This window comes from Stomoxys calcitrans, chromosome 5 (assembly GCF_963082655.1).
Source record: "Stomoxys calcitrans chromosome 5, idStoCalc2.1, whole genome shotgun sequence".
Lineage (NCBI taxonomy): Eukaryota > Metazoa > Arthropoda > Insecta > Diptera > Muscidae > Stomoxys > Stomoxys calcitrans.
The window spans coordinates 113,182-125,663 of NC_081556.1; the positions used below are offsets into that span (position 1 = coordinate 113,182).

The following is a 12,482-nucleotide window of genomic DNA, read 5'->3' on the forward strand; positions in this document are numbered from 1 at the left end:
ACGAAATGTCCATATCTAATGCTTCAATGAAGGCCATTCTAAGTTTCTGGCTGTTTCTTCCTTGAGGAAAGCGTTATCCTTCTGCTTGCAATGGAATATTTTTCTGTAGTCAAACTGGTAGGGTTTATTATTTGAAGATGCATTGAAAAATGATTGGGAGGGTCCAGTAATGTCGGCGACGTGTAAATGTTTTGCCGTAAAGATTGACATTTGCGAAGTCGATTTTCCACTCATTAAAAGATTAACGTGTGTATCATTTATAGGCGAATGCTTTAGATTTTCAAATACTGTTTTTGAAAGTTGGACGTCTTGGATTAACATGTTACATTCATCGCACCCTAGATCTCCACATGGCTCTGTCATTGCGGCGCCCATTAGAACATTGCCGCTGTTACCGTCTTCACCGGCAGATAAAGCCACTTGGTCACAATTATTAACAATAGTAGATAGTGTAAATTCCTTTCTGATCTTTGCAGTTTGGCTCCGAAATGAACACAACTGTTTGTCTATCTCGCATTGAAGGTAATCATTGATTCGACAACCCCGTTGCTGAAAATACATAAATATCACATACTTACATAAAGACATGGACGCATTGTAAAATATGTGGAATTTACCTTTGCGATAGCGGCGGCATTGTCGAAGGACCTCTTTAGGCATCTTTCCCGAGTTTTAATTTTAAACTGCCGAATATAACGTTCTTCAATCTGCTTCAGGTTCTTGTGATATGAGCACAACATTCTTAGAGTCCCTGGTTCTAGTTTCGCCGCTCCCAAGTCATCAAATATACTGGCGATAGCATTCCGAATAACAGCGTATGCAACCCTTCGTCCGGCATTAAAGTCATGTTCTGCATACCAGCGATTACATTCATTATGGACGATGTGAATGGGGTCGACGTAAGCCGAATACGTATTAAATTGAACTTTTAAATTCGGAACATCGATGGTCATAGACTTACCACGACGTTGGGGTCTTTTCATTTTCTCAAAGTATGGTAATTTGCAAACCGTGGCACCATTCTTTAACTCATATTTCGACCGCGAATTCCTAGAAAACAACTGAGGCTGCTTTGGGAATGGCTTCGACACAGTTTTGTCATCGCCAACCAATGGTTGCTGTGGGATTGGGTTCGACACAGTTTTGCCACCGCAAACCTTGGGTACAATTTTGTCCAGTTCTCGCAATGTGGTGATCATATCCAAGTGACAAATAGCCGAACATATAAGCTGTTCATTAAGATTGTATTTGCTTTGGTTAGGATTCTTGTAGCACATCTCCATTAGAAACCAAAGGAAGGCCAAGTCATTGCCACGACTAAGCTGTAGCAGGCATTTAAGATCCTTGGACGAAACCATGGGCTCCAAACCTATCATGTGCAAACAATACTTTACTCGATGCGTTGTTCTCTGTTCGATGTCATCATGAATAGCGTTGAAAAGTTTATTGGATCCTTGCAAGTGAAAAATCGACGTTCCTCGAAACCATGGCGCCACATCCTTATTGCGCAAAAAGTCTCTGATAAATAATTTTCGCTTTGCATCTTTCTTCATTGACCCTGTTTGCCCTTGCGCAGAATTTTGCCAATTTCGATCCAACTCATCAGAATTTTGGTTCATATTCATCTCTTACGTATATAAAATATAAACTTGAATATTTACATATAAATTTGAAAATGACACAAGGACTGCTTAGGTAGGTTTTTTTTTACTTTTTAGGGGTGGCCCTAGTTACCTACCTCAGAAACTTCCTTTAAATGTAGTTATCAAAGTTGTTCCTGATTCACACCGGTAATTTTTATGATTTCCTTTCGAGCTCCCACTTTTATTCGCCCCATGACATCAAATTTCTGTTCTTTGGCACCTGACTCTATTAGTGCTATTTGATCTCTCCTCAATTAACTGACATTTTTCTCTTTTTTTAATAACTTTTTGAGTGTTGAATTTGAGGCTTCGAGCTAGTATTTAGGTGTGGGAATCGATATTGAGAGGTCTAATGCTAGTAACAACTCGCAACATTTTAACGACTTCGAATGAAAGATGCATTCTTACGAGTGTTTGTTTGTAACTGAAGGGACGGGAATTTAGGAAAACAAAAACACCCAACAAGTCAGAATATGGTAAGGGAACTATTTTAAAAATTTAACTTATTTTTTAAATTGTAAGGGAACTTCTTTAAAAAATGTAAAAAAATTTTTAAACTTCAATAAGGTTTGTATTTGGACTTATAACACATACATTTATCAAGTGTCATCCTTTTGGGTGTTACAAAGAAATAATCTTAGTTATAACATGGTTATAAACTTAGTCAAAATAAACTGTAAATTAAAAAAAATAATTCTTGCATCCTATTGCGTGGGCCTCTATTCTCATATCGATCAGTGCTGTCCAATCAAATTGTACCTTAACCCAATATGACCTGACTTTCAATGTCTAAAGTATTTTTTTTGACTTAGTTTTTCTTTAATTTAGCGCAGAAATGTGGATTTTACAGCCTTTGAAAATAAACTCGTATTGGAGTTGAATGTAGTAGCCCATAGTATTCCTACAAATATATTTTTTAACCAACATTCCAGTATTAGCGAGAGGATAACCAACACTGAACATTTTTCTTTATTTCTTACCACCCTTCTACCCAAGCATTCTATGTCACAGGCGGACATCTTACCCTATGAGCCACGGATTTCAAGAATATTTAGAAATGTTTTTTTTTAGTTGCATCCCAAAACAAGGTTTCCTTTTTCCTTCATGCAGAGAAGTTTCTGGTTCTGATTCTGTGTCATAGGCAGACATCATGCTAACCTATTCGCCACAGTGCACTGCGGGCTTAATTGTATGGGAAGGTGCTACAAAAACATTTCTAATAAAGCCATCGACACCACTGTCAAAAAAATTATCTACAAAATGGAATAGTAGTATTTTTTTGCTAAAACAGCAAACGTTTTGTGCTATTTTCAGGATATAAAAAAAAGAAAATTGCTTAAAATTGTACTAAATTATTAAAATATGTATATTGTAACTCATCTTTTAATGAAAGGGGCAAGTAGCGTGCATTTTGTCCAAAATAGCAAAATGGCTATTAAAATCATATTTATGCTTATAAGCAAAATATTTATGTTTTAAATTGGCAAACATCATATTAATATATACTGAATGCTTCAATTGTTTTTTTTCGAAGTTCAAACTTATGCATAGTTTCACTCAAAAGTTGAAAATTGTTTATTTAATATCAGCAGACAGTGTTTGCTGTAGAAGCATCGCATGCTCCACCACAATTAATTCCATTTCTACTTTGAATTTTGTTTGGATTTCTATTGTACTTATAACATATACGCTTCGCTTATCGTCTTGGGATCTTATTTGGCATTTTTTCAAAGAAATAGTCGATAAGAAATACGTAGAAAGTATTCGTAAGTCGTATATTGGAATGTAAGGGCAGATATTATATTCTGCTGTCGGAAGTTTTTTATTTTCATACCAAATACGTTTTTTAATAAAAATAAGTAAAATAACAAAAGGAATAAATGAACCATTGAAACCAATAAAACAAACAAAAATGATGCCGACAATAGTTTTAGCGTTGCCACTAAGATATCTTTTTGCCATTTTCCTCACTATAGAGAGAGTACTATTTTTTCGCTTATTTTCTTCCAGCGTTTTGCCGACGTTTTTTTATAGTGAGGAAGGGAAATGGCGAAAAAATTATTATAGTGGCTATATAGTAACTATTGCCGGCATCATTTATGTTTGTTTTATTGGTTTCAGTGGTTCGTTTGTCTTTATTCATTTGAGAAAAAGTATAAAACATAGAAAACACAATAAAAAACTCCCAGCTTTCAAAATATTAAATTTTTAGGATCGTGTGACTAGCTTAGGTTATTTTAGGTTGAAAAGAGGGTGCAGATATTAATCCGCCCATGCCACTATGGACAACAGCTAAGCTAGTAATCGGCTTGTTGTGCGCTCCAAACAGAACGTTTTAAGTTAGGAATTCCGTGCTACTTACAAAATCCTTAATTGTTTTCAATACCACTCCCTTAAATTGTTTCATGTCCGATATTGTGTCTCCAACTAAGTACCGGTATCTGTTGGACGCGAAAGCCAGGCAATGACAGAAGAAATGCTCCAACGTCTCATCATCTTCCCCGCATGCCTTACTCATGTTATCACTTGCCGCACCGATTTTACATAAGTTAGCTCGTAGCCCTATGTGTCCCGTTATGATACCAATAGCTATACCGACCTCCTTCTTGCTTCCTTTCAGTAATAGCCTCGTCTTCTCACGATCTGGAAGCCCCATAGGATTTTTGCCGTCCTACCGACCGTTTCGCTGTTCCACAATGTTGCATGCGCATTCGTCGCCCAATCCCTTAACTCGGACGCGTCGGGTTTACCAAGTTTATTGACGGCAGTCCTCTGGCCTTCACCGCCAAATCGTCTGCCCTTTCATTTTCCCTTACTCCGTTATGGCCCGGCAACAAAACGATGCGGATTTTGCCATCTTCAGAGAAGACGTTAATCTTGTTTTGCTTATAATTCACATAGAAAAGCAAAACAACAAAGACCCCTTTAAGAAGTCAAGGCTAATTGTGGTGTGCATATGCATTGGGCTGGCTACCATGATGTCTTTTTGAAGCGATATTGGCTGTTAGATTTGATTTATTTCTTACTGCGCTATAAGAAAAAGTTAACCACTTATACCTAACGTTTCATTTGAAAGGCATGCTTCTACACAGAAAAAATAAAAAAATGGTTAAATAAAGAAGTTTGTACATTCAATTAAAAATTTCGATAAAATCGGACCTATAAACGAATTTATATTATTGATTAACAATTTTGTAATTTGGATTTATAACAATCTCAAAAGTTCAACTAAAGCGGTTATTAAATAAATAGACCAATTTATTTGAAAGTTGCCGCTTCTCTCAAATAACATTTTTACCAATTTTATAAAAGGAAATATTGATATAATTAAAAAAACTTTTTATTTTATTGAATTTCGGATAAAACTCGTAATATATTGCTTTAAAATGTCAACTTTTTAATTTATATTTTCTAAAAGAAAGAAAAAAAATTGCATTTCCTTTAAAAAAGTATAAAAAACAAAATAATTTCTAAACACATTAAAGTGAATAAATGCCAATCATAGCATTTTGCGCACAATACTACGAAATTTAGATCCACATGAAAGAATATCTTTCGTCATCAGCGTCGTTTTCCATGCCATTATAGTCTCTATAGGGATAATAACATATTACAATAAAATAATATTTATAAATACCACCTCTACCTTCTTCCATATCCTCAAATTTTTTCGTTTGAAATGTATCTATTTCATTTGTTCACATCCGAATTTTTTTCTATTTTTCACTATTTTAATAACTTATTATTTCATTATTTAATCATTTTTATTTTATTCAGAGATAAATAAAAACCACATTCTTTTTTTCTTGATATTTTTTGTCTAGCCATGCCACTAGACATATATTTGGTTCATTCGCACTTGTTCGCATTACATATGTGTGAAAGAGGACACAACAGATCACAGAAATAGGTACTCACAATTTGTATTATTAAATAACAATTTAATTCATACAATTAATATTTTTATATGTTCAACGTATGCCTTCTTTACCAATCACTTACCATGAAACAAAAAAAAAGGATTTGACTGCAAAAAAATTTAAAGCAATTATCGCCTTGTTTAAAAAGCTTTTTAGAAGTCCACACCATGTTTAATCGGTCAAATTTAGGTCTATATTTTTCAGATTTCAATGTCAAAAATAATTAAAGCAATTAACACTTTGTTTAAAAAGCTTTTTAGAAGTCCATACCATGTTTAATCGGTCAAATTGAGATCTAGTAGAATACGCATAAGTGAGCTCGTAGTCCTACGTGGTTTATTTCACAAAATTGAAAAGAATGGAGAAACTATACTAGCTGTAGGTTAAGAAATGTTTTGACAGTGAATTTTAACTAACGTGTCCAGAAGTCACCACAACGTCATTACCCGAAACTTAAACCTTTTTTCTGTTTTCAAACACATAAGTTGCTTCGGCTATGGGTTAAATCAATCGAATTTATAGTGTATACGTAATATATAGTATATGATTCCGAACAATCATACGTCATATTGATCGTGTGTCACCTAAAAGGTTAAGTCATCCGTTCTTCTTCTGAGGTGAATAAAAAAACAAGTTTGTGAAGATAAACTAGGACAAATATGACCTCTGTTGACATATATCACAGTTGAAAATTGACGCGGCCTTTATCAATCATCTCTAACATCTAACATCTTCTGAAAACCCAGATGTACAGCGTACAAATTTTTAAGGTGTGAAAGGCATTTTCAATGGTAATTACTTTATATTTTGTGGAAAAAAAAATCTCTGAGAACTTTTGCTTTTAATTCAAACGGAAGTGGTTGATTCGTGTTAAACATGATATGAAACAATCAGTTTATAATTTATTCTTTATGAGGGGAACAAGGGAGAACTTACGAGAGAGCTTTGCGAGTAAATTGAAAGGGTGGTTTTATTACGCAGAGCCAGCGCTACCAATGTTTTTGTTCTTCTTTGCGAGAAAGAACTTTCAGTTTTATTGAGTGTGATTTGGGCTTCAATTATAACAAATCAAAATAAAAGGTTGGCAAATTAACGAGAATAGTTTAGTCGTCGGTTAGTTGCGGCAAAGGGAAGAAGCAAAGCTAAAATAAGTAATAACCTTCCGTTAATTTCATTTGTTCAAGTATGTAACATTGTAATAATAATGTAATTGAATTTATTAAATAAGTGTGAGCTCCCAGAGGGGTACTAGTTGCTTAAAATGAATGACCAGTGTGTTCAACTGTTTCCGTAGAGAACCGAGAAGTTGCAACTGTATATAAGAGACTGTCGGTCAAGAGAAATAGACTCTCGCGAATGAATTGAGCGTGCTTTTGCTCTCTTTTCAAAAGTCTTTCTTGTTTTATTGCTTTCCATATGAAGTCACTGCGAAATATGTTGAATTCGATTGAAACGGGTACAAAATAAATAACTTGTCCTTATAATAATTTAAATTATAAATTAGTCTATAATAGGAATTTCATATTATTTGATTGGCTACGCTTAAAAAATTAACGGAGCAAGAATAACACTAACTAGATATTTATTTGCAAGTAAAAGTAATTTGTATAAAATTAAATTCGAGGTCGTTTAAGAAGTATAGATTTTATTCTTCAAAGTATGCATCGCACTGTCAACGACGCGCTTTTTTTTGTAATGCAATATATCGTCACCTTAAATGCAGGACATCGAAGCAAGGAAACATGAAACCATTGTAACACTCAAAAAATAATTTTTCAACAACAAAAAAGGAATTAAGCATATTGTTAATCTCTAGCCTTTTACATATCTAAAAAGTCCCTGAAAACTCTATTGTTAATATTGTTAAGACATTTAAAAAGTTTAATTTTTGTGGGTTATGTTGTCTTGCATTTAAGCTGACAGTATGTACATACGTAGATGAAATTTATATTTTTAACTTTACTAAACCACATAAGTTCATATACATACTAGGATTATTATATCATTTAAACGTGCATTAGAAATTTGGATACTTTAAATGATAATTGCCAAAAGTAAATTTTTAGATACAAATTCGATATTATTCTGAAAAGTTTTTTTTTTTGAAAATATTAAATAATTCATAAAGAATGATGTCACAATTTAAGAAGGAATATATAAGCGAAATTTTTAGCTGTAAGATATTCGATAAGAACTTTTGTTTTAACATACAGGAATAATGAAGCAAATGAACGAAGTGATTAATGCAACAGATGCCTCGTATGCCAATGCAGTTTACGATGACACGCAAGAGAACAGCATTCCCCACCAAGATCAGCTGATTTCGCTAAACAATAACAAGGATACTATACATCTAACAACAACGAAACAAGGCGGCATTCACTTTAAAAATTTGTGCAAAACTTGTCAATTTGGTAAGTTATCGTTATTTAGTTTCTGGGGTACTCAAAATAAAACATTATTTGGTGTACACAAAATAATGTACTTTAACGGCCGTGTTTACAAAAATTTATTAATGGAGCATTAAAGTTCACAATAGTCATTGAGCGATTTGTACATTAAATCCACATTAGCATTTCGTGTTAAAAAAAACCTACAATAGCAGCTGAATAACTAAAGTGCGATTCTTTATATTGCCTTTGGCAATCCTAAGCCATTTTATTGCTGGTGCTGAAAAAAAATTATTGCTTCGGTATTGTGACAATCGGTTTCAGATATTATCAAACTTATTTGTTGAACAATTATTAAAAAAACTGTAATTCACTAAACACAAATGCATTTGTTCTTGTCACAAGCAACTGGGATATAATAAGCATGTAGTTTTAAACAAATATTCTTTATTTTTATGAATTGGTGCGGGGTCCGATATTGGGTTTGTTTTATTTAGTTTGCATTACTAAAGTTTAGTCATCGGCTATTTTATTACAAAATCACAATTTTGCACAAGTAGCCATTGGAACAGCTTAAATTGTAATGAATTATAACCAGCGTTAGCCGAAGACCTTTTATTATTGTAAACTGTATTTACTGTAAATAAATAAATTAAAAAATAAAATACCCAGCGTAAAACGAGAACATCTACTATTGAAATGTGTAACACCTTCAACTAATCAAATGAGTTTTTAATGATTCCAACGTATTGCAATAGATTTTCAATCAGCTGACCACACCGTAGAAAAAAATGGGAGACAACAAATAAAAAAATGTTTATTTTTGCTTTTGACTATGCAAGACTTTTATGGCCATGGTTGAAAATATATATAGACGTCCACGCCAAATTATTCGGTTGTCTGTCGTACGCACTAAAAGTATTCAGTTTTTTTTTTTTTATTTTTACAAAATGTGTGTTCACTAATAAAGCTAAAGAAAATGTATTTGTCTACGTATCGTTAGAAATATCGTGAATACGGTTTTTGGTGCAAGTGCTTATAGTATTTATGAAGCCTTCATAATATTTTGTGAATACAGCTGTAAGAGTCCATTGCTCATTTATCTTGTGATTTTCGTTATATTTATATCCTACACCACTACTGTGGTATAGGGTATTATAACTTATTGCATTTCTTTGTAACACCCGGAAGGAAGAGAAATAGACCCATTGATAAGTATACCGATCGACTCAATATTACTTCCTGATTCGATTTAGCTGTGCCCGTCTGTCCATGTTAAATTGTGTACAAAGTACAGGGCCCTATTTTCATCCGATCGTTTTCAAATTTGGCACATCTTTTTGGCCTATAGACGAAGCCTATTGAAATTGGAAAAAATCGGTTCAGATTTGGATATAGCTCCCATATATCCCGATTTGGACCAATATTGCAATAAAGTGGTCATTTGATGGCTGATTCTCACGCAATTTGGCACGAAGGTCTCTTAGGACTCGCTGTTGCATTTTATGGACATCGGTTCAGATCAAGATATAGCTCCCATATATATGTATCACCCGATTTTCACGTTTGTGAGCGTATTTCTTGATAGATTTTCTCAAAATTTTGCACAAAGTATTCCTTTAATAACTTTTACAATGTGTACAAATTTTGGTATAACTCTCACATATATTTTCATCCGATTTTAATATTTTAATAATTCTGCAATTATTTGTAGATTTGTTAACAGATCCTCACCAAATTTGGCACGAAAGTTTCTCTTATGTTTTTTTGAGATCACTAGTGAATTGCATAGAAATCGGTTCAAATTTAGATATAGCTCTCATATAAACTTTCGTCCGATTTGGACTAATACTGCAATAATTTAGTGATGTGTAAACCGATCCTCGCGAAATTTGGCAAGAGGTTTTCGCTTACGACTCTTCGGATCACTGGTGAATTCCATATCAATCGGTTCAGATTTAGATACAGCTCCTATATATGTGTATCCCCCAATTTACTCTTTTGGGGCCTTTGCAAGCGCATTTATCAACCAATTTTCTAAAAACTAGGCACAGTGATTTCCTCTATGACTCCCAAAATTTGTACGGAGTTTAATCGATTTTTTTTTAATTTGGACGACTTGGCGTGCATGCCCCATATGGTGTAGGGTATCAAAAGGTCGGCTCTGCGTGACTTGGGCGAAATCGTATCAGATTTAGATATAACTCCCATATACATTTTCATCCGATTTTAATATTTTAATAATTCTGCAATTATTTGTAGACTTGTTAACTGATCATCACCAAATTTGGTACGAAAGTTTTTCCTATGTTTTTTAAGATCACTAGTGAATTGCATAGAAATCGGTTCAGATTAAGGTATAGCTCTCATATAAACTTTCGTCCGATTTGACTAATTGCAATAATTTAGTGATTTGTAAACCGATCCTCACGAAATTTGGCAAGAGGTTTTCTCTTACGACTTTTCCGATCATTCGTGAATTTCATATCAATTGGTTCAGATTTAGATACAGCTCCTATATAAAGGGTGATTTTTTTGAGGTTAGGATTTTCATGCATTAGTATTTGACAGATCACGTGGGATTTCAGACATGGTGTCAAAGAGAAAGATGCTTTGACATTTCATCATGAATAGACTTACTAACGAGCAACGCTTGCAAATCATTGAATTTTATTACCAAAATCAGTGTTCGGTTCGAAATGTGTTCATTCACCGTAACGTTGCGTCCAACAGCATCTTTGAAAAAATACGGTCCAATGATTCCACCAGCGTACAAACCACACCAAACAGTGCATTTTTCGGGATGCATGGGCAGTTCTTGAACGGCTTCTGGTTGCTCTTCACTCCAAATGCGGCAATTTTGCTTATTTACGTAGCCATTCAACCAGAAATGAGCCTCATCGTTGAACAAAATTTGTCAAAATTTGAACACATTTCGAACCGAACACTGATTTTGGTAATAAAATTCAATGATTTGCAAGCGTTGCTCGTTAGTAAGTCTATTCATGATGAAATGTCAAAGCATACTGAGCATCTTTCTCTTTGACACCATGTCTGAAATCCCACGTGATCTGTCAAATACTAATGCATGAAAATCCTAACCTCAAAAAAATCACCCTTTATATGTATCCCCCGATTTACACTTTTAGGGCCTTTGCAAGCGCATTTATCAACCTATTTTCTAAAAACTAGGCACAGTGATTTCCTCTATGACTCCCACAATTTGTATGGAGTTTAAAAGAATTTTTTTTTTTTCATTTCGACGACTTGGAATAATTGCCCCATGTGGTGTAGGGTATCGAAAGGTCGGCTCTGCGTGACTTTAGCCCGTCCTTACATGTTTTAGTTTGAAATGGTGGAAAGCACAACACGTGTTTGGTCAGATTAATTGAGATTTTGTGTGACGCTATCGGAGGCAAATTACATTTTCGTTTTTTCTTTAATTAAGATTTGAGTATTTGTGACGATCTTTTGTTTATATATGAACGGTGATTTTCTGAAAAAACAAGTGTTTCTTAGTAATTTGCATAAAAAAATTGGAGATTAAGCTTAAGGTGAGTGTATTCCGAAATAGTCATGTGCTTCGTAGTGGGCATCGATAGCTAGAGGTTGTGAAATCATTGCAGTTGCCGTTATATACCTACTCTCGGACCTCGATTATCTGGATGCTGGGACCGGATAGTGGATGGAATCACATTTTTTGCACATATTTGATATAATATTCAACTGCGGTGCATTTTTATATTTTATCATTATTTATAATGGAAAGAAATGAATACAATTTTAAATTCAAAGATTTGCTTCTCTGGAAAAAGCTAGATTTACATATGGTAATAGGAATCGATTCTTTTCTCTGATGGCAGCAGTAATGATTTAAGCTCCAATATCAAATCACATACACATACTTTTCGAAAAAAAATTTGAGTAATTATGCAAGATTTTAGTATGCTTAAAGAACCACATAATATTATCTAATTTTTGTGAAAATGGGCGGAAAATTCACTCACTTGGTTTCCTTTTGAAGCGATGTTTTGAAATTCAGGCAATTTTGTGGCTAGGACAATTTAAAATTCGTCATATTTGCAGGATCATTTGAAATTTGTCTTTACAGGAAGTTGGAATATTCTATGTCTTTTCCTCTCAAATCTTCACGCAAAGACGGTTATAGGTATAATTTCAGCTAGTAGCATTTTTGAGTTGCGTTTATAGTCTGCTCGAAGGATCACATTAATTTTCTAGTCCTTATGCGGCATGACTGAATATGAGACCATCCACAGCAACCAGAGTCGTTGGTCAGTTCGAAGGACCTTTAAAAATTTTACTAGTTTAAAAACAAGTAAAAGCGTGCTAAGTTCGGCCGGGCCGAATCTTATATACCCTCCACCATGGATCGCATTTGTCGAGTTGTTTTCCCGGCATCTCTTCTAAGCTAAAAAGGATATAAGAAAAGAATTGCTCTGCTATTAGAGCGATATCAAGATATAGTCCGGTTTGGACCACAATTAAATTATATGTTGGAGACCTGTGTA

General features: G+C 34.0%; 2 protein-coding genes across 6 annotated transcripts in view; one reads left to right on the forward strand and one right to left on the reverse strand.

Annotated features, from left to right (window-relative positions):
• Nucleotides 1-12,482, forward strand: part of LOC106086529 (GTP cyclohydrolase 1) — a 59,485-nt gene that overhangs the window by 4,857 nt on the left and 42,146 nt on the right. Inside the window, exons 1-2 of one of the 4 annotated variants that reach the window (XM_013251241.2) lie at nt 6,648-6,746; nt 7,777-7,977. In XM_013251241.2, the coding sequence (XP_013106695.1) occupies nt 7,782-7,977 (196 nt within the window). In that variant the 5' untranslated portion in view covers nt 6,648-6,746; nt 7,777-7,781. Of the gene's footprint in view, nt 1-6,647; nt 6,747-6,982; nt 7,020-7,776; nt 7,978-12,482 lie in introns of those variants that run through there. The other 3 variants (XM_013251242.2, XM_013251235.2, XM_013251243.2) reach the window with 3 other exon arrangements.
• Nucleotides 7-1,653, reverse strand: LOC106086525 (uncharacterized). 2 transcript variants are annotated; one of them, XM_059368517.1, is made up of 3 exons: nt 962-1,653; nt 618-850; nt 7-549 (listed from the first exon to the last, which is right to left on the reverse strand). In XM_059368517.1, exons 1-3 carry the CDS (start codon nt 1,623-1,625, stop codon nt 16-18), a joined length of 1,431 nt encoding a protein of 476 aa, XP_059224500.1. In that variant the 5' UTR covers nt 1,626-1,653; the 3' UTR covers nt 7-15. The 2 variants fall into 2 exon arrangements, with proteins under 2 accessions (XP_059224500.1, XP_059224499.1); XM_059368516.1 differs by having other exon boundaries at nt 618-1,653.